Below are 21,464 nucleotides of genomic sequence, written 5' to 3'. Positions count from 1 at the left end.
GAGGGAGCACCCTCAGACCTTTTCTCACAAGAGTGAAGTCATATGTTCTCACCTCAGTGCAGGTAAACAGTAACTTGTCTCTGCTGAGATCTTAGTAAAGACAAGGGAGTTATTTTTTCATCTTCAGGATCCAGTTAAAATTCTCTCAGTTTAGTAATGTAAGTGAAAATACCCCTGTGGATTTTATTTTAAAATAGTTGAATAGGTACAGCACCTATTTTACAGGTACAACTATACCGGGACAACTACTTTAATGAAAAGTAAAAGAGCAGAAACAAAGAGTGTAGGTCTCAAAATCTGAAGTAAAATTGTTCAAAGAGTATCAGTGGTTCTGTTCTACTCCTATAAAAAGCAGAAAGTAAAGGACTAACAGAGTTTTATTAGGTATTCCTTTCTAGCAGTTAATGTGACTGAAGAATCACAACTGTAACAGGCACCTCGCTAATATTCTGAGCAGTGTACTTTCTAAAGAAAATTTAGCCATGATACAGCATTCACCTTTAACTGGCACTTTTCATCTCAGGTAACCAAGGAATTAGGAAGATAAATAGAGCCACCTTAGGTCTTCATGGCTCATTTGCATCTTGTACAGACCTTTAAAGCTTAGTTATGTCCTCCTTACATTTGGATAAAAGAGCTCTGCATGCCTTGAAGCAACCAATTCATGAAAGATGTCTAAAAAAATTCAGCATATAAAAGTTAAAAAGGATGGTGGCTCTAAGCCCTCTTTTTAGGAAGTGATCCAGTGCTTAAGCTCTTGCACCTGTGACATTTAAGCAGTTGTTTTAAAGAAAAGCTCTAAAAGTGAGCCCTGGGAGGTCAGTTTGCAGAGGGCTGACAGCCACTGTGGAGCAGGCTAGCAGCACAGGGACCTGTGAGGTGTGCTCCACTGTGAAAAGGCACAGCTTGTGCAGTTTGTTCGTGTCATAGCATGTGACAAAAGGTTACCAGAAAGGTAATTTCTCCTGTTCTACCACAGCAGTCCTTGTGTCAAATTGCTCTAGCAATGGCAGCCAGGCTTCCATTGAAGAACTACTTACAATGTCATGGCTGACTCGAGCTGTGATTTGGCTGAGTGAAGGATGTGGGCAGAGAAGTATCATATCAGTATGAGCATAAACTGCCCTGGGTGATACTTGCTCTGTGTGTACTTACTGTCCCCTTATTTCTTCCCCTTAATTTAAAATGCCAACAATTAATGCTATGCTCTTAAGTTTCCCTAAGTCTGCATTTGCACAGTATTTAAAGAGGAGATATAAGTAATTTCTGTAGAACTCCCTGATCAGGAGGAGGCTGCAAGCTCTAGAGCTAATCAGTTCCTCAAAAACTTCGTTTTCCGGTGTTATGCATGAAAGTTGGTGTGAGCTAAGACTTGGAGTTGGATCATTATTTTATGGAGCTGTGAATAGTGAGAAAAGACACAGAACTTTCAGGCAAGAAATCAGTTTATTGAGAGCACTGGGGTTACATGACTCAGTGAATTATCTGAGCAAGCAAACAAACCAAAAAGTATCAATAGTGGCTCTGATCAATAAAAACAAAAACATCTTTTTGCTCTTGTTAAGACCAGAACACCACCCACCACCACTCCCTCCTTAGAATACAGATTGCCTTCTTTGGAATACCTGTAAAGAAAAAAAGGTTGTATCTGCTCAGGTTGACAGAGATGATGGAAGTAGTGCCCCCTTTCACATACGGCTCAGGCTTTCAAGAACTCTCGAAAGTATTAGACACTTAAGTTCATCTCTTCGTGATTTAGGCAGAAAGTGAACTAGTATTTGAGTCTCACATAATTTGATCAAGAGCTCTAGGCAGCTGAGGGCCTTGGGTTGTGCTTCCCTCCATTATTTTGGTTGATGCTTTTGTCCAAAAGACTGAGACAAACTGCAGGAGAAATACTCTTTACCTGGGGGGTCAAGTTAGTCTTTTGAATGGTAGGATTATCTCTACCTCATTCCCCAGCAGGTTCTAGTTCCATCTCTGGTGAAAGTTTAATTATTTTTGCAAAATGAAGCGGTGCTAATGAGAGATGGAAAGCATACAATGCCAATGCTCCCTCCAAACCTTTATGAGAGGTAGGAGAAAGACGTTAAGCTGGTGGGGAGGAACTTAGCAAGCCTCTTACAACCTGAACAAGTGTTCTGAACTCCTCCAGTGACAGGGAGGCATTAATCTTCCTTATAATGCAGTTTGGATCTTACCTGAAAATTGACACTAGAACTTCTGAGAAGTTCTGGGAAATTGTACTTTGAAACACATTTACCATCTACCAGTATAAAACAGCGTCAAACTAAGCCACCCAAAAGGCACAATCAAATCTTCATTAAAAATAAGGCCACCTAATTTTTAGGGCTTTCTCAGAGGTTAGTGTCCTTGCGTAGTTATAGTCTCAATATAGCTGCAAGGAAACCTTTCCCTCCTTGTCTCAGGATGAGTCAGAGTCAAGCTCCTCCTGGGCTGGACCTCACTGCAACCTCTTAGTTTCTTCAGACGGAAGATGACTGTGTATTAAGACAGAGTGATGCATAAGAAAAACAAAATCAAATTGTTACTAGGTAGATGCCCAGAAATGCACCTGAGTGACACATTCTGAGTGTTATTTCCAAGCAAATATTGACTGTTGTTTGTAAAGAGACAGCACAAGACATGAAGCTGTCCTGAGATCATAATCACAGTTTACTGCTGTCTACTTAGAGAGAAGTGGTATGACCCTTTATGTAGAGACCAACCATAATGATAAATGTAGGCCTTGACCTTTGAATTTCTGTTCTTCAAATCAGTTTTTCTTGTATGCATACTTTCAACAGGTTATTAACTTTGGAGTGGACTATTCTCCTAAGGATGCTTCATTACAATTCCACAGAAGTTAATCTACAACAGTAGTTGTTTTGGCTTGCAGAAGGACCTAAAGGATTAGTGTTCTACCATGCTGGACACACACAATTAACTCTGAGAATTTTGTCTTCTCCATTGGTTAGGGTCTCATTTTATCTGAGAGTTAGCTGACCAGGTGTTTTTCAGCACTACATTTCACAGACAGATTTAGTTTCATCTGATTTAGCATAGGAATATTCTTGAATGACAAGGGAAATTAATTTTGACCATCTGACACTATCTAGAAGAAAGGTATGAGAGCTGTATGTGCCAAGCAGCTCAGAAACCTGCGTATAAGATAAAGGTTTTTCACTATTCTACTCTTAAGCACTCAAGCAACTGAATGAGCATAAGCCATAAACTTCAGCCTTAATCATTCAAGCACATAATATAATTTAGTGCTTCAATGTCTACGGTGTCACCTTGGTAGGAGTTATTGAACATGGGGTCTCAACAATTGTCCCATTAATTGTGAACAGCTGATACTGCTTCTCATTATCCTTCTGCAGCACAGTCATAACCAAATAAGGCAGGAGGAGACTTTAATAAGACATGTAACTTGGAGTGAAATATTTTGACACCACAGCCAATTAATATAGGTGCCTATTGCAGAAATGGGGTTTGTTCAGTCCAGGTCCTTCAGATTGTTGCTCCTGAGGATAATTCTCCCTGATCCACAGGAAACTTCAACAAAACAAAAATGGACTGGAGCAGAAAGCCAATCCTTTCTTATGCTACCTATTCAGACAGGGCTTTCCTTCAAACAAGATATCAGAACATGAGGCCAGGGAAAGTATTTCAGTAACTGACTGTCAGAAGTGCACAAGCTAAACTCTGCGCGCATCTTTGGTATACAGGAGCTTCTTATCTTGTACCCAGAGAACTCCAAAGAAGTGGACAGTACTGGGAAGATAATTAACATAATGGTAGTATAATCTGTGAAGCAATTTTACATTGCAGTAGAGATGGCACTGTGAGATGCCCTTTTTCCTGAGTCTCACTGGTTCCCATATCAAATTCATTTGGTTTATAAGTATAAAGTAATGATTTCTTCCAGTTTAGCTCAGATCGACTGTCAAGATACTTCTGCCCCGATCTCCTGTATTATATCCACTTATAGAAACTCTATGCCTTACATTATTATCACAGACATTTTTGTGTAACTTTACACACCTTCAGCGTTGCCCAAGTAACCTCATTACACTTCTGTAGATTTACACCTATTCCAACACATCTGTTCTCTAATGGAAACCCAAAAAGATGCAACAAGCATATAATTCAGCCTGCAGAATATATACAACAGTGTTCAGAAAGAACTCAGTGTGAATTTCAGGACAAATTCTGAATTTTGGGGACTGGCAACTAGAAAAAACAGCAACCATCTGTAATGGAAATCACTGAACAGAATTAATATAAATAAGGCAGCTGATGTGCCAACACTTCTACTTATCATATCGAGTATCTCCACTTTGCTCATACTTTGTCTTTCTATCATTTCCCCTGCTGTATGTTTCTCCACCTCTTGTCAATTGCTAGCAGCTACATCATTACAATAATCAGATTATCTTCAGGGCTATTAACTTGTTCCTTTCAGAGGCTGAATGGAGAAATTATTACAAAAAAGAAAAGCTATTCTTCATTCTGGGATAGAGAAGAAAGAATAAGAAGACAGATACGTCTAAGGGCCCCAAAGCAGGACTTAGGAAAAAATTCACTCACAACACACCACACAGCCAAAACCAGTATTTTCCTCTTAACAGTGAAGCCTGAATAAGGATCATAAAGACCCAATTGTCAAGCAAGAAAGTTAGTGATACTATTTATCAAGGCATTAATTTCTGGTTAGATGCCTATAGTCAACAATTGTCCTTACCAACACTGAAAGTGCAGCACTTGGTGTTGTTCAGCTCCTCTCCCTCTGCTCCCAGACCCTGAGGAAGGTATTCACGTAACTTTGAGAACATTTAGCTCCTTGTTGCCTTGGACTATATAAACCACTTACCCAAGCTAGCAACAACCTCATGAAGTTTCTCTGATGAGCTTAGATACCATGGTGACAGTAGAATTATCTAGGATGGAAGACAGAGAAATTACAGTTATTTTGTTGAGAATCACTGCAGGAAAATGTCTTCGACTTTCTTCTAAGATTGGATGCCGAGCTGACTATCTCAATGTATAAAACACACTCTTTGTAACAAAGCCAGGATTATAGCCAGCTAAGAAGTTTTCAGGAAAATTAGCCAGCATAGTAAGAGAATTCAGGGTTCTTTACTCTGCCAACTTAACCTAATGCAAAACCACATTCTTTTTCTCTGTTCAGATGGGGCCAGGTTAAAGATCCAGTCAATCGGCATTCCAGGCCTGCTGTGAAATGTTATACCCATTTTTACAGACCAGTAAGCCGAGATACACAGTTAGTGTCAGTCGAATTAAGAGTTCAAGGAAGTTTTATGGTCTAATCAGTGGCCAGAAATTATTTTGACTTTTTGAGCAAAGAGGCATATTTCACAATGTAAAGACCAGTCTATTTCTGTGGATGCACTTCTACAAGGCATCTTTTTTAGCTGCACTGTTAAAAAAAGCCTTTGAATTTTCATTTTAATCCATTATGCAGGATGTGATCACAATGGCACTCAAGATTAAAAGTAGGAAATTAAGCATGGCCTCTCTTAGGCATTTGAATAATACTTCCCCCCCCCCTCCCAATAATTATTTTTCCTGATCATAATAAAGTATAAAGAAAATAAATTATATCATCACCATCGTTATCTTTGTATCTTGATGTGTGATTTGGCTATGAACCATAGTGACTAAATTTAGTATTGTTACAATTAAGAATGTTACACCTCTAGTACATCACAAACTACCTAGAAGTTCCAGTCAAAGAGCAGGTTCCCATTGTGCAGCTCATTTTAATTATTACTAGTAGTTATTTCCACATACAGAAAACAACATCTCTTACATGAAGGTCTCTCACTGCACAAGCAGAATTCGCTACCCCAAAGGCAATCTGGGACCTCCTTTCCATGGAATCCAGAGGAATTACTATCCATCCCAGGTACTTAGTGTCAGACTACCTTTGATACTTCACAGATTTCTGTCTAGTAATTAAGGATGAAAGAAGCTGGTGTCCCTCACTGAACCCAGATGTATTGGAGAACTTGCTGAAAGCTATTGTTAGGGAGACGAACAAGGTATTCTTTCCCTACAGTGACTTGGCAAAAATAGTCTACCAAACCAGACAGTGATCCTAGGTAAACAATAAGATCCTAAATTAAAGGACAGCAAATAAATTGAGAATAAGCAAAGAATTACTATTCACGGACTTGCCTACTCATCGAAGCGTGGATGGATGCAGTTATGCCAATATAAGTATGTGCAGAATGTATGGTATGGCGTATCTAGATACCTCTCTTACTTCATCCATACTAGGAGCTGTACTGTCACAACTATTTTGCATTACAATATCACATTGCTGACAGAGAAAGAGTATAATAAATGCTGTGCAGCTGGAGCTAAATAGGGTGGGTTTCTGCTGAAGTTCAGCTGCCCAATGACCTACCCCATGCCATCCACTCTTTTCAGTGTTCTTCTCTTCATGTTGCTATGTGACTGTTGGCCAATTGGCAAGGAGAGGAAAGAATTATCTGGAAATTTTAAATATTAAATCTGCAGTTGTTAGAAAGGATTTTTTCCTCCAACAGAGATTAAAAAAAGTGTGTGCAATCTGGCTGCATCTGAATGCCAAAAGAAATATGACAGCTCTTAATGCCTGGGCAAGGCTTTTTAAAAAAATAGATGTATTTATTTACTTCTCTGTCTTTTTTTTTTTTTTTTTTTTAAAGTCTTATTTCTTAAGGAAACAAGGCTTAGGAAATCACACTCTGTCTGCCAAACTTTTCCAGTAACTTTTGAACCTGTTGCAATTCCTGAACCAATTCCAACTTAATCTGATCAAGGGCTAAAGGGCTCAAACACTTATATTCTCACAAACTTTGTGAAACTCAGGAAGTGTATAAAGGAAAAAGATCAAAATTAGCATCTGTATGGTTGGAAAGGCTGAAGCAAAACCTCAAGCTATCCATTACGTTTGCTGTGGCCAGGCAATGAGCCCGTGTCTCCAAATTTATGCCTTTCATAGTCACAGGTCTTGGGGTAGTGTGTAGGAGCAGAGCTATGGCTTCATAGTGATGGATACATGGGAGAAGATACAGGAATGCTGTACTCAGGTACCAAGGCTGCTTTAGTTCTGCTGCTTGTGGAATAACTTCACTCATTTTCTACTGTCACCTTTTCCTTTCCTAGAACAAAATAAGTGATTCACTGTCTATCATTTTCATTGCAATAGGTCTGTTCTCGTTCATGGCTAAGACCGGAAAAGGGAAATCTTAGGGGAATACAGACCCTTCAACTAAATGAGCAAGTTAGGCCAAATTAATGAGAATGGGTTCATCTATTGAACTCTGAGAGGAGCTGTTCTTAACAGAACAGACTCTGCCCCCCTTTTTAAATTTCCTTTTCTCTCTTCTAACAAATCCTTGTGAAACTTTCTCTGGTTTCTGTATTTTTTTCTTACAGCTGCCTTGCCAATTCACTCTCACCTCAAGACCACTGGTCTCTTTATATTGCCCCCTCTGCCATCCCACTGCAGGGAAGATCTAGAGAAGCAGGGATAGCTGTTTTGCCAGTTTCCCATGGGTCTAGTTCATTGGACATGGTTTTGCAATGGTGAAATATTGTTTCAATAAAGTTCAAGAGGGGGAAATATTGGCACTAAAAATGAATACATACTTTTGGTGGAGTCTTGTTATCTTAAAGGTAATACAGGAGGGAATTTCTGGAGGAGACTTGATTACTGCTGGGACAGAGGGTGGTAAATTGACTTCAAATATAGGATACTTCTGAGATACTGTCTTGGTTTCAGCTGGGATAGAGTTAATGCTCTTCTTAGTAGCTGGTGCAGTGCTGTGTTTTGGATTTGGTGTGAGAACAATGTTGATAGCACACTGATGTTTTTGGTTGTTGCTGGGTGATGTTTATACCAAGTCAAGGACTTTTTGGTTTCTTGGGTCCTGCCAATGAGAGGGCTGGAGGGATGCGGGAAGTTGGGAGGGGACACGGCTGGGGCAGCTGGCCCAAACTAGCCAAGGGGATAGTCCATACGATATGATGTCATGCTGAGTACGTATAAGCTGGGGGAGGAGGAAGGAGGGAATGTTTGGCATTGTGGTATTTGTCTTCTTCCCATGTGACTGTTGTGTGTGCTGGTGCCCTGCTTTCCTGGGGATGCCTGAACACCTTCCCATCGGAAGTGGTGAACGAATTCCTTGTTCTGCTGCTTTGCTTGCATGCGCAGTTTTGGCTTTACTTATTAAACTGCCTTTATCTCAACTCACAAGTTTTCTCACTTTTACTCTTCTGATCCTCTCCCCCATCCCACTGTGGGGGGAGTGAGTGAGCGGCTGCATAGGGCTCAGTTGCTGGCTGGGGTTAAATCACAACAAATACATACATGTACAAACGTCCTTTTTGCTTTCCTTTCTTCATCCCTGGTACTTTTTTCTTGCACATACTTTGAGTTTAAATGCAGCTTTCTTCACAGGATAACCCCTGTCAAGGCTGCTTTTTTTTCAATACAAGATTGTAAAACCTACTTGACAAATTGAAGCCCAAGAAACATGAGTTTCATATGCTACACATCTGCTAACACAGTTGAACAAAAAGCTACTTTACTGGTTTTAAGTGAATAGTGCTGTTTTAATTATTTGCATTTCAAATAAGCATCATCCATCATTCAAACATTTACAAATTACTTGTTTCAAATTTTTTTTCGAAGACTTCAATCTGAAACCATAGAAACCGAAACTATTCTGGTTTTGAAAAAAAGAACAGTAGCACTTTTTTTTTTTCTTTTCACTGAAAAAAATTTGAAAACGTTTTAGTAAATTTACCTCTCGGTGCAGCCTCTGACTTCAGGCCTTTTTGCCTTATTCAATGCGTACGGCTTACAGGGCAGGGCTGGAAAAGCAGGACTGCCCTCAGCTCGGTGTGGAAAAGGCAGGGGAAAACCGAACGGAACGGCACGGGAGCGATGCGCTATTTACAACGGCGGCGCGAACGCGGGGACGCAGAATGCCGGAGCTCCCTCTTGTCCGTAGCCCACTCGGAAAGGTTTCAAGGCGAACGCGACGCCGACTGACGCGATGAGCTCCCCGTCTGCCCCTGGGACCAGCAACAGCCGGCCCCGGCCCCGCTGCGACTACAGCTCCCGTCAGCCCGCGCCCCGGCCGGCCCCCGGGCCTGCCCCACCACCCCTGCCGCTGCCGGAGCTGCCGGCGCGAAAGCGGCCGTTCGTTAACTTTCGCCATCGGGGCTGCCCCGAAGCCGGAACAGGGGAGAGCCGCGGGACCGCCTCCCCGTCCTCTGCGGCGGGAGGGCCGGCGGGTCGCTGCCCCGCTCCTCGGGAGGCGCCGCCGCGGCAGCCCGGGGGGCCTTCATCGGGCGGCGGCGCCGCGATCGCGCCTCCCTCTCCCCAAGATGGCGGCGCCGTTGGCGGTAAATTCGGGTAAGAGGAACCAGAACGTGGGGCTGCGGCTCCTCTTTGCCGCGGCGGTGCCGCTCGTCGTCCTCCCCGCCGCCCGCCCGCCCGCGGGGCGCCGGCCCCGCGCGCCTCCTCGAAGCCCTGGGGGCGGCGGCCCGGAGAGGTCCGGGCATGAGGAGGCGGCGCGGCCCGAGCGGGCGGCGGGGCCGCGGTGGCGCTGGCAGGCGGCGGGGCGAGCGGCCGCAGTGCGGGTCTCCTGCCGTGCGGCCGTGCCCGGGGCTCGGGCCGCGCAGGGGTGCCCCGGTGATGGAGCTCGACGGCCAGAGCTGCCGCCCTGCCCGGCTGGCCCGGACGAGCGGTGCACGCGGCTGGCGGCAGGAGGCAGCGAAGGCCGCCTTGGTGCTGGAGGGCTGCGGTAGCTCAGTGAATAAGTGATTAAGAATCAGTTGTGTATTGCACTAATCTCTTAATACGATGTGCAATAAAAAGCAAAAAGGAAACGCGTCCTGGATTTTGTTCTGTGCTACACGAGGAGACTGGAAATGTTGGGTTGCATTCTCTTGTGTTGAGTGTTGCTAAAGATGAGGAGCATCATGATCATCCGTGGTCTTTTTAGAGTGTGTCACAAGGAGCACGTTCGAGTTACTAAGGTAGCACTTACCCAGTATAACAGCAATAAATGTAATATAAGAAGAAGTGACTAGGTAATTGGCGAATAATTTAGGAGGTTGTCTGGTCCAACACTTCTTTTCCTCCCCTTTAAAACAAGGCCACCTCGGTCAGGTGGCTCAGGGGCTTATTTAAACTATTTTTGAATACTTGTAAGGATGAAGCTCTTCCCAGAGGCCTCTCTGGGCCTCTGTTCCAATGTGTCACCACACGCACAGTAACTTACTTTTTCCCCGATGGCTAATTGGAAGTTTTGGTATTGCAGCTTGTGTCATTGCTGCTGAGCTTCTCCTGGGGTGCCTCTCTCTCTCTTGTTTTCTGTGTATAGTGGCATTCGGTAGTTGAAGACAATAAAGCTGCCGTCCCTCTTTAGCCTTCTTAAGATTGAACAAGGTCAATTATTTCAGCCTGACCCCTGTTTCAGTGTTACGCTCTGGGAAGCCCAAAACTAGGCACAGGACCCAGAGGTGCCTAAAAAATCACTTCCCTGCACCTGCTGGCTGCAACTTTTGTTTAATACAACCTGGTGCATAGAGGTTGTCTTTGATATGAGGATGTGCTGCTGACTAGCATTCCGTTACTTGTCTACCAGGACACTTGGGTGTGTTTCTGTAAAGCTGCTTTCTGGCCGCTTGGTCCCCTGCTTGTACCATTGTGTGGTGGTGTTCTGTCTTTGGTGTAAGACGTTGCATTTGCTGTTGTTGAACTTCCTTAGGTTAATACAGGGAGAATGGAGACCCTCTGAAAAGCAGTTGTGGCTGGAATATGGGTATGGCCAAAAGGTCTGTAACTAAGGTGTTGTAGGTCTTAGTGACGGGTTAATAAAATTAAAAGCTCCATTTCTGTGTTAAGCAAGGAGCGAATTTCACAGAGAAGATATTTTGATCTAACCGAATCAATTACATCCTTGCTCCCTCACAGAAAAGTACTAGTTGAAGCGAAGACCTTTCACGTGAAATGTGACTTTGTTAAAGTGAAAATTGGACTAGTTCAAATGAGACTACATTTTATTGTATAAATTATATGGCAAGAGATTCTATAACATAATAAAAAAAAAGGGGGAAGAAGGAGCTTTATACATGAAAGATGAGATAAAAATTAAAGCCAATGTGGCACTAGAGCTAATGGAGATTTTGCCTTAGGTTATATTATTTGTGGGGATAGACATAGTGTGATTAAGTCTATAACTTGGTAAAAAGTTCAGGCATAAGTTTCAGCTGCTACTGTTGCCAAAAGGAGCAATCCAAACTGTCCTTCCTGGCTGTCCCTGATGGGATGGGCAGCATTTCTAAAACTGTAATAATAATGGAAACAGCTTTAAGTGAGAAAAATTCAGCATGGTTGCTGAAGTCCAGCCTTTTTTCCATCCCGGCTGCTTATTCCTTTCTCTGCAATACCTTATCTTTCTACTAGCATAGTTTGTGCCATCACAGAGCAAACTGGGTTGTAGATGTGATCCTGCTGAAAATAAACTCTTTAACTCTTTTTTTACATTAGTTTTAAGTTAGAAAAGTTAGATCTTTAATTTGTTTTAATGCCGTACAGTACATGTATTTGGGCTGGTGCAAAGCAATTACATCGTAGGGACAAGAGCAAAAAAATTGGCCAGGGAAATAATTGAACAGCTTTTGGCAGGCGCTGTGGGTTGCTGCTGGTGTTTGTTGGACTCTGTAATTTAATAAGAGTGAAAAAAGCGTTGAGTGGAAGTAAATCTCTGAACTCTGAAGTTATATGGGAGAGCCAGTTACAGTCTGGAGTGTGAAATTATTTATCCAATAGTAGCTATTTTTAGTGAATTTGTTTAGACAGGGGTGACATTGAATGGTTAAAACACTCTGATGCTTAAAAAGGAGAGAGGCCTTGTCCTTTTTTACAGGCTGTCCTCTCAGCTTTACTGGCTGCTAATTGCATCATAAATGATGATAGTTTTTGGGGTGAGAGGGTTTGTTCTGTTCTTATTGTTTTGTGTGGTTTCTTCCTTTGCAACAGAATAAAACTGGCAGTTTTACTTGGTTTACTGCTTCCAAGACACCTTATGTAGTGGTAAAACTGACTGAAACCCGTGGTCTCACTCTGAGACCTGCTCTTGTCTCCATGCGCACCCACTACACTTCAACTTGGCTTATGCTGCATTATTATTCAGGGTGTCCGTATACCATTTTGCATTACTTTGAGGAGGCGTCTTGATTGTGTGAAGAAAGGGGCATCTTCACATCAGAGTAGCTATCTCTTGCTTGCTGTCTTAAAGTAAGCAGCCTGGTCAAGACAAGGTGCAGTTATATTTGACTTTGATGCACCTAGTCAGGTTTAGTTACAGCTGGTCAGAACAAGGTACATGAAGATAAAATGTGACCTCGGTACTTGATTTCATACCACAGTGTTAACTTGTACATTAAAAAGAAGGTGGGGGATAGTTAAACCAGTTTTAGGTGAAATGCTAGTATTTTTTGTATATAGGCTACTCTGCAAGGCACAGTTCTATTTTGTAATTTCTCCAGAAACAAAGCCAGTTTCAGAGGTCTCTGCCATTCACTACCCACTTGTTCTTGCCCTCTGTGCTTCAGGCATTTCTCTTTCAGTTGTTTTTATGATTAGCGGGACAACTTTGTAACCTGTGTTGATGAAATACTCTCATTTTTAAAAACAAGATTGGAAGAACTCTGCAAAATGTTGCTTCCTTTTTCTTTTTTTTTCTTATTTAATCTGGAATATTTGACTATAATGACTTACAGTGCAGTCTTTTTCTTTTTTTTTTTTTTTTTCTTATTTAATCTGGAACATTTGACTATAATGATTTACAGTGCAGTCCATCAGAGTTAATGGAGCAGGCAGGTATATGGTGTGAACAAGTGACTCTGAATGAAGGAGGGCAACAATCTCTTGAAGTACCTTTTCCACAAGGAAAATTATAGCATGCAGAAACCACTGCTAGCTTATCGTATCTTTGGGTCAGGGACCACCATCTCAGTAGATGCTCAGGAACATGTAATACTACCTGCAGTCAGGCAGTGTCAGTTATGTAGTAGCCTGCAGGCAAACAATACAATTGGTAATAAATTTACCTGGTATGTTTAGAAGTGACTTGTGGTGGGTAGAATCTGAAACTTTCACAAATACAGATGATACCTAGCAGTGGAAATATTTTGGTACTTCTGTTTAATGTGGGTCTTAAAATGAGTTTGTTTTTTTTTAAATAGGATGTTAATACCAGGTGGTAAGAATAATTTTCCATCTGTAAGGTTTTCAGTTTAGATAGAGATTCTGGCTGAAGTCTGAACATTAGTTTGGTATACTGTTTTCATAAGACCTGATGATAAGGAATCTTCTAGTGCAACCTTCATGCTACAGACTTTGGGTTCTGCATGATACAACTTCTAGTGAGGAAGAGATCGTTCAGCTGTAGTACTAAATTCAGATTTGAAATATGCAAAGGAAACTTTTTTCAGTGTTGAGGGAGAGAGTGTATTTCTAGAGTCGAGTCAGATTTCTCTTAAATAATATATTTGTGCTTGTTAGCTTCCACAGATAATCTGGTGTCTTCTAAACATAGGTAATTTTATATGTTGATCTATTTCTAGTAAAGGAAATTTATAACTTTATGAAGCTCTTGGACAGAATGTTAGCAGCAAATATGTTTTAGGGATCAAAAGTACTTGTATTTATTTCTAAAATGAAAATGAGAAAGATGCATAAATGTGAGATAAAAATCATAAGCCTAAGGATACTTTGTTTCTTATGTAATATTGCCTTTAATCTTACGTTTTTGGTTTCTGATTTATTCTACACAGACTGATTTGTTGATGGGACAAATTCTGATAGCACTGCTGTTCATTTTCAGTCCCTCATATATTAGGTATTGCTTTGTTTTAGATTTTTTTATCAAAAACAGAAAGCAGGAAGTCTGCCTTGCTGAGTTGCATTCAGATGCAAGGTCTGCTTTTCAGATCTTAGCTACCATTTAATCTTGCCAAAGTGGGTGGAAATCCTTAGGCATATACGTTTGAAAGATTACAGAGCTTGTATCAAATATCTCCCCAGAAGTTAGCTGCATATATCATCTTAGGGAGCTTTTCTAGCTCCCTAAATGCAATTAAGTTTTATATCAGACCATTGTTGTTATATTTTTGTGCCTTAAGAAAGGAAAGTATGCATTGCTTGATGGGTGTAACAGTCTACACTGTCAAACTGAGACTAACAGTAAGTTAAAAATTAAGTCTGCTTATTGAAAATAGTGTATAAATAATTTATTTTCTTTCTTTCTCGATTTCAAATACACTGTTTTATTTCTTCTTTTAGCTGCCAGCCTGTGGGGTCCATATAAGGACATATGGCAGACTGTAATGAATGCCATTTGGAAAAGGCAGCCTGAAGCTATTCATCGCCTCGACCAGGTTTTAAAGAAACACAAATCCGACTTCATTTCTCTCTTCAGAAATCCGGTACTGGACTAATGCTGTCTTGTAGAATGAATTGGAGAGTTGATGATGTGCTTTGTCTAGTATTGTTGTATTACATATCATTTAGACCCTGACCATTCTTTTCATTCTGTTTTTACAGTACGTAACACAAATGTGTTACAGCAATCTTATTCTGCTGTAAGAATACAAATAGCTTGAATAGTACATATTATTTTGTGTCTTGTACGAGATAATGTTATAACTTTTTTTTCCTCGCTTTGTTTGAATACTGTTTTGAGGGGAATAATAGAAGTATCTGGTGATCCATCAGTCAAGTATTAGCTTTTTCACTACTCCTGTGTGTCTGAAATAAAGCTATTTTGTCTGGTTTTGGTCCATGCTCATGCTTTAGTCATGTTAATGAATGTACAGAACAGGTGAACACATGAATTTACGAAATATAGAATGTGTCTTGTTAGGAATGTGAGATGATGTGGAGAAACTCCCTGTTTCTTGGCTGATGGATCACAAAGTAGCAACTAGAAAAATGTTCTCTTTCAGTGGTTTTACTTATGCAATAGTATATAGCTTTTTAAACTGATAGTCAGAAAATGTGAGAGTCAGCTATGGAGTTTCATCAGTATATTTTAGTGTCTAAGTTTAATAGAAAAAAGCATGATGTAGAAAGCAGTGCCTTGGAGTAATGCAGCAGTTCTGATCAACAACCTAGATGTCTTTCATTAAGCTGATACAAATTCCTGTTAAGAATTGTATCGAAATTTACTTTCACTCTTCATTATTCTGAGTAAATGAGATATTTAAGATTATTTTGGTATGTCCCCACAAAAAGACCTTTGCTGTGCAAATGTGAAGCAGTTTTAGGATGCCTTTACTATCTCTGTGTTTAAAAACACTGCCTTTGTTTTTATGATGACAACCTAACCTGCCAGAACTGTATTTGTGTGGAACGATTAATGTGTAAAGCTTTATTCATTATTTGATCTTGCCATTTTGAGTAACTTCCAATGCTTGTTTCTCTTGCAGCCAAAGAATGTTCAGCAGCATGAGAAAATTCAGAAAGCAAGTACAGAAGGGGTTGCTATCCAGGGTCAGCAGGGAACTAGGCTTTTGCCAGAGCAACTCATCAGAGAAGCTTTTATCCTCAGTGACCTCTTTGATATTGGAGAGTTGGCAGCTGTTGAGCTCCTTCTAGCTGGTGAGAAGGGAAAATATTTAAGAGCTGGAGAAATACAACTTAAATAGGGCCTTCTTATTTGAGCATATGCTTAACACAAATGCCTGATTCAATCAAGGCCTTAGCTTCCTAACGTGAAATGTTTTTAAAAAGAAATCTGCTGTTACTGTAATGTGATATGATAACAGTGTTCTGAACCTTAATGTTCACATTTTATGCAGCTGTTGCAAAAAGGGGGAATCATCTGAGGTTTTTTTATGATTTACTTCATCACTGAATGTAAAAATAGTTTAAAAATAATTGATTGAGAATTTTGCCATAAAGCAGCATAATAGTTACTGGTTCTTCAAATTATGTATTAGTTTTACATTGATATATGACTTTGTTTGGTTCGTAATGTAATAACTGATTAGTAAGGGAAGTAATCTGGAAAGTAACACATGCTTTGCATATAAAAACTGATTTCAGAGTTATTAAAATATAATTGTTAGTTATCATTACTAGCTACTGTTGATCATTAACTTTTAAAAAATTCATTAAAGAAGTAGCTTGTGAATTTGTCACCTTTGGAAAGCAGTCTTCAAATCAACCTCACTTTCTATTTTGAACTTGAATTTTCAGTGTAAATTCAGACAGATAATTTCATCTTGAATAAACAAAACTTATTTTGCTGATAATCATCTTGAGTTGATTATTAAGACGGCTAGGTATCAGTGGCAAATACCATTTGGACTAGGATATTTCTGAACTTGCACTTCTGTTTCTTTTTAAATTTTCGGATGTTTTAATAGTTGAGTATCAATTTTAATAATAGTACCCAAAATATCTGTGATTTCTTTTAAGTGCCTGAAACAAATTAGTGATAGTTTTTCTATCTATCAAATTTTTCTATCAGAAACTGTGGTTGCTTTGAATAGTACACTTGCATTTCCAATAGAAATAAAAAGATAAGAGAGCTGTTACCAAGGTGTGTACGTTAAACTTCCTGTGACTATTTTGTGCATTTTCATTCAATAGGAGAACACCAGCAACCTCATTTTCCTGGCCTTACAAGAGGTCTAGTGGCTGTTCTGTTGTACTGGGATGGGAAAAGATGCATTGCCAATTCATTGAGAACCCTCATCCAGTCACGCCAAGGCAAGACATGGACATTGGAACTCAGGTCTGTATTGTGGTGATGAACTCATCAAAGCTTTCTGCTTTGAGTGCTTTTAGGACTAGTTAGACTCAAGGGAATGTGAATATTCTCAAGTTCGTTTGTTTCTCATAACCTGATGCAGCTACTTTCATGTTTGTTTTTTAGGCACAACATTCCTTTTTCCTTAGGCATATTTTTATTGGATTATAAGGATATCCATTTTACTTGCAGTTCTTTCATGCTTCTTCACCTTTTGGCAGTGTTTTACTTCAGACACCCTCCCTGTCAAAGTTGCTTTAACTAGTGATGGTCACTAAGTATTACAGAGACTGAGTTTCTGCCCTTGCTGTGTTCTGACTTCCCATGCCTGCAAAACAAGAGAATCGTGCTCCTACCTTTACTCAAAAAGGATGCCCTATCTACTGATGAATGTAGTATTTCAGACTTCAAAGTATAAAACAGTATGCAGTGTTTACTTCCAATGCACAGTGATTGCTCAACTAAAGAAAGATTAAAATATATATTCTGGTGTAAATATACATTCTGAAACATAAAATAAATGATTACTTTAGAACTAGCTCTACCACTTCAGTAGGGTGTATGTAATTGGACAGTTACATTTACTAGTAAGAAAGAGGATGTGAGCTTGTGACTTATGTACATCTTATGTATAATACTTTTTCCTTTTGATAGAATTCTTAACTATCTGATGCATGTTGTATTCTCATATTCCGTGTTCTTGAACCCAGTTACCTGAACTTTGTATCCATTCAGCATAATGTTTTGAGATGGCACTGCAAACTGATGAGCAATGCACATTTAGTTATGTCATGTATATAATGTAGTTGTACATTTTCTGTCAGCAAATACATTTGATGGGTTTCATTATTTTAGACTTCCTCTGTGACTGCAAATAGTATGATTAATTGTTAAATTTATGTTCTTTCTGTTATAGTCAAGAGTTAATGACCATGACAACACGCTTTACAGATGATCTAATGGAGCAGGGTTTGACTCAGAAGATTCTCACTCTTGTGTCTCACATTGATTTGAACAATGAATTTGATAAACTCCAGAGAGAGCGAGGACTGGGTAGTGAGAAACATCGCAAAGAGGTAAATATTCATGGGGTACGAATGTTCTTTTGAATTACTGCACAGATTAGAATACAGTTAGCCTGCCAAAAGATATGGAGGTTTTTGGTTTTTTATATTACTAGTTTCTGTACTCTACCTTTGCAAGCTCTGTTACTGTCTGAGGAATCATACTAATTACTCCACAGCTTATGCTATACCAGTGTGGAATCCAGGTTACTTCCTGCATTTCTGTTTTGATCTTGCTTCCTGATGCTAGGGCATACCTTATTTTTAGTGAAGAAGTGTAATCAAGGACAGTAAAAAAGTAAACCTAATATTTGTACTATGTAAAAATTTCTTTTTTTTTTTAAATTTTATTCTTAACACTATGTTAGATCCTCTGCTCTCAACGCTACCATTATCAGCACCATTGGAATAAAAATTCACAAATTATTAAACCAGATTGAAACCAAGTCTAGTCAGACAAATAATGCTCTTTAATAATCCAATTGTGTTAATACAAACAGAAGTGTTTCTAATAGTGAAGTGAAAACTGCTTGAAAATGAGTTCTCTTTTTTGTAATCCTCGAACTTGATTGAGATTGTGACTAACTGCAGAGTATGTTCCTAGTAGGGAGATTTTAAAGCATTGTTTTAATTTCTGAACTTCTTTCTAATGGGTGATATATCTGAAAATTATTCTATGTTATAATCAGTTAATTTGTTTTCCACCAAATAAAGAAGTCATTTTATACTTTTGCTATTAATCTAGAAACTATTCAAAGAATATCCCTATGATTTACCTAAAATTGCTTTAATGTACCTTATTTTTACCTTAAAATTAATTTAATGCTTAATGTTAGAAGTTCTTTTTCTTCCTTTTAGGTGGACTGCCATATTTCCCTCTGTATTTATTAGAACTGTTATTCTGCTGAAGTCTTTGAGCAAATCTCTTGCTATATTAAATGTTGAAAAGGTTTTCTGTTTGTCACTGTGCGGGTGATTTTACTGGAGCTAGAATGCTTATAGCTCTTTATTTTTTATTTAACCTGGTTCAATGGATACAAGGCAAGAACATTATTAGAAGCTCATAATTTAGCTAAATAAAATACAATTTTGCAAAGACCAGTATGAAAGTCCATTAGTGGCTTTTTATTTTTAAAGGTTTTTTTTTTTAACTTTTACTGTTTTGGTAAGACTTAAAGCAGTTAAAACTCAGCTTGGGGGGAGGAGTGGAGTTAACAAATTAAATAAGTATTTGTCCTTGTTTGAAAACTGGTAATTTTTGGTGTAACATTATAAAGGAGATAATCTTTGTTTTCAAGAGCCATTGTACTTAATTGTATCGTAGCATGCAATATTTTGCTAAATAAAAAGAAAAAAAAAATTAGTGTGAAAATCCTTGGTAGCCTTTATGTCAGGCATGATATTTGTTCCATATCATAGGGGATGATAGTTTCATTTATGTTTATATTCTTGATATCCATATTTTGTCTGGAGGAAGAAAGTTACAATTTTAGATGTCTTTTCATATTTCTCAAGGTCTTAAAAGTTAGCTGTTTGTATAGTCAGTTGAGGGCATCTCTTTTGGAGCAAGAGGGAGACTATATGACCTTATCTGAATATAGCAACCACTACAGCTGTGTCTTAGGGATAGGAAATGGTGACTTTTGTGAGATACATTTACAGCTACAAAAGTTCTGTGTAGATTCGTGTCTCCTGCTTTGACAGAGATGCTGGTTTGCATGTAGACTTATTCTAGGATATCTACTCACACCTCAAATGAAATACATGGAAATATGAATGCGTTTAAAAAGCAGAAGTGTGCCTTTTGTTGTGTAGCAATTAAAAAAACCCAACTTTTTCTGTAGCTGCTGTCTTTAGAGTAATTTTAAACTTAACTTAGCCATCCTGATTGACTGAGAAGAGCAAATTGAACGTTACCAGAATATTTATATTCAGTGGGTTTTGTTTGTTTTTTTTCTTTTAAAGGTTTCTGACCTCATTAAAGAATGCCGACAGTCCTTGGCTGAAAGTCTGTTTGTCTGGACCTGCCAGTCACCACTGAGTAAGGATGACACTCTGATCCTCATAAGTTACCTGGAGAAAGTAACAGTGGAAGCTGATGGCTCGTTGGATGCCGTGAACTTGTCTCTTCTCATGGCTCTCCTTTACTGCTTTGATGTCAGCTTTCTGGAACAAGGCACAGAGGATCGTGAAGGTAATGCTGGCAGTTTTCCCAGAGGTTATGCTGTGCAGATGGATAAATGGTTAATTAATTTTGTTATTGTTGAGTAACGAATTGGTAGGATTTGGCATGGTTTTTTTTCACATTCATTTACTGAGTATTGGTGTTGTGTTTGTTTTTGTTGTTCTTCAAGATTTGATGCACCGGCTCCCTCTGCTAACAGAAAGACAGTATATAGCAACAATACACACTCGTCTTCAGGAGTCACAGCCTTGGAAATTACCAGGCTTGCAAGCTACTGTTCGATTAGCCTGGGCACTGGCATTACGAGGAATATCCCAATTATCTGATGTGACAGGTAAATGAAAAACTGAAGTGCAGTTGCTACACATCAGTATTCAGAGTTTGCAAGTGGTGTAAGTCAAGGTATCTGTTACCTTTTTGAAGTGTTAGTATTTACCTTTATGATAAAATTACCATTGATGCTCTTGTAAAGCTTTCTCAGTATGTGAGTTTGGTTGTCGAGAATGAATTGCTTTGAAGTGTACACATTTTTAGGTTTAGAAATAGTTAGTTATTAGAAAGTAATATTTCATAGTGTCTCTTTGAAATGAAAGAGATTTTAATGTACTGAAAAGTGTGAAAGATTGCATTTTAGCAGCTTTAGTATCTTTTGAACACTTAAATTAAGAACAGATTTATGCTTATAACTTTTTACATCTGTCAGTGTTAAACCTCAGTATCCTGAGAGGACAAATCTATTTTTAATTTTATTTTGTGTGTCTCTGTACTTCATAAGCTTTCCAGGCTCCCTAATAGGTCAAAATTGAGTCTACTCCAGAACAGATAGTAAAGAAAATGTAAACATTATAAATTATGTTTAATTAAGGTTAGTTTGTGATTCTTGGCTCACAGCCTTAGATTTGATTGGGTAAATGGGTTATGCACTTTAACACTTAATAAAGAAGAAAGTTGAGATCATCACCCAACATTAACTAGTCTTTTTCAGCCTGGTGCTTTCCTGTAGGGTACAAAAAATAATAGTTGATAGAAGCATGTTGATTTGCACGTCAGCCGGGTATTCTGAAATGTGTTTTGTTTGGTAACAAATAATTGTAATTTATTTTTTCCCCCTCTTTTGATTTTTGTTGCCCAGCTCTTGCAGAATTCACTGAGGCAGATGAAGCAATGGCAGAGCTAGCAGTTGCTGATAATGTCTTCCTGTTCCTGACTGAATCTGTTGTGGGGTCTGAAAATTTCTACCAGGAGGAATTTTACATTCGCAAAATTCATAACCTTGTCACAGACTTCCTTGCACTCATGCCAATGAAAGTAAGTTGTTGTGTGAACAGCAGTGCTTGAGAAATGTGGGCATCTCTTCTATGT

At 39.2% G+C, this 21,464-nt stretch overlaps 1 protein-coding gene and 1 long non-coding RNA gene across 4 annotated transcripts in view; one reads left to right on the top strand and one right to left on the bottom strand.

The window, feature by feature from the left end:
• Positions 1-1,427: 1,427 nt before the first annotated feature.
• On the bottom strand, positions 1,428-9,160 carry LOC130150044 (uncharacterized). 3 transcript variants are annotated; one of them, XR_008822101.1, is made up of 3 exons: positions 8,826-9,076; positions 4,748-4,943; positions 1,428-1,625 (listed from the first exon to the last, which is right to left on the bottom strand). It is a non-coding gene; the product is annotated as an uncharacterized LOC130150044 (long non-coding RNA). The 3 variants fall into 3 exon arrangements; XR_008822100.1 differs by having other exon boundaries at positions 4,877-4,943; XR_008822099.1 differs by having other exon boundaries at positions 1,428-4,943; positions 8,826-9,160.
• Positions 9,161-9,271: 111 nt separating this feature from the next.
• The window catches only part of NUP205 (nucleoporin 205), a 52,798-nt gene continuing 40,605 nt past the window's right edge, over positions 9,272-21,464 (top strand). The window contains exons 1-8 of the mRNA XM_056340549.1: positions 9,272-9,439; positions 14,381-14,523; positions 15,526-15,697; positions 16,694-16,838; positions 17,770-17,929; positions 19,883-20,111; positions 20,272-20,436; positions 21,235-21,410. Coding sequence (XP_056196524.1) covers positions 9,412-9,439; positions 14,381-14,523; positions 15,526-15,697; positions 16,694-16,838; positions 17,770-17,929; positions 19,883-20,111; positions 20,272-20,436; positions 21,235-21,410 — 1,218 coding nt within the window. The 5' untranslated portion in view covers positions 9,272-9,411. The remainder of the gene's footprint in view (positions 9,440-14,380; positions 14,524-15,525; positions 15,698-16,693; positions 16,839-17,769; positions 17,930-19,882; positions 20,112-20,271; positions 20,437-21,234; positions 21,411-21,464) is intronic.

This window comes from Falco biarmicus, chromosome 5 (genome assembly GCF_023638135.1).
Source record: "Falco biarmicus isolate bFalBia1 chromosome 5, bFalBia1.pri, whole genome shotgun sequence".
Lineage (NCBI taxonomy): Eukaryota > Metazoa > Chordata > Aves > Falconiformes > Falconidae > Falco > Falco biarmicus.
Note: the sequence above shows the minus strand (reverse complement) of the source record. Positions and strands in the feature narration are given on the sequence as shown.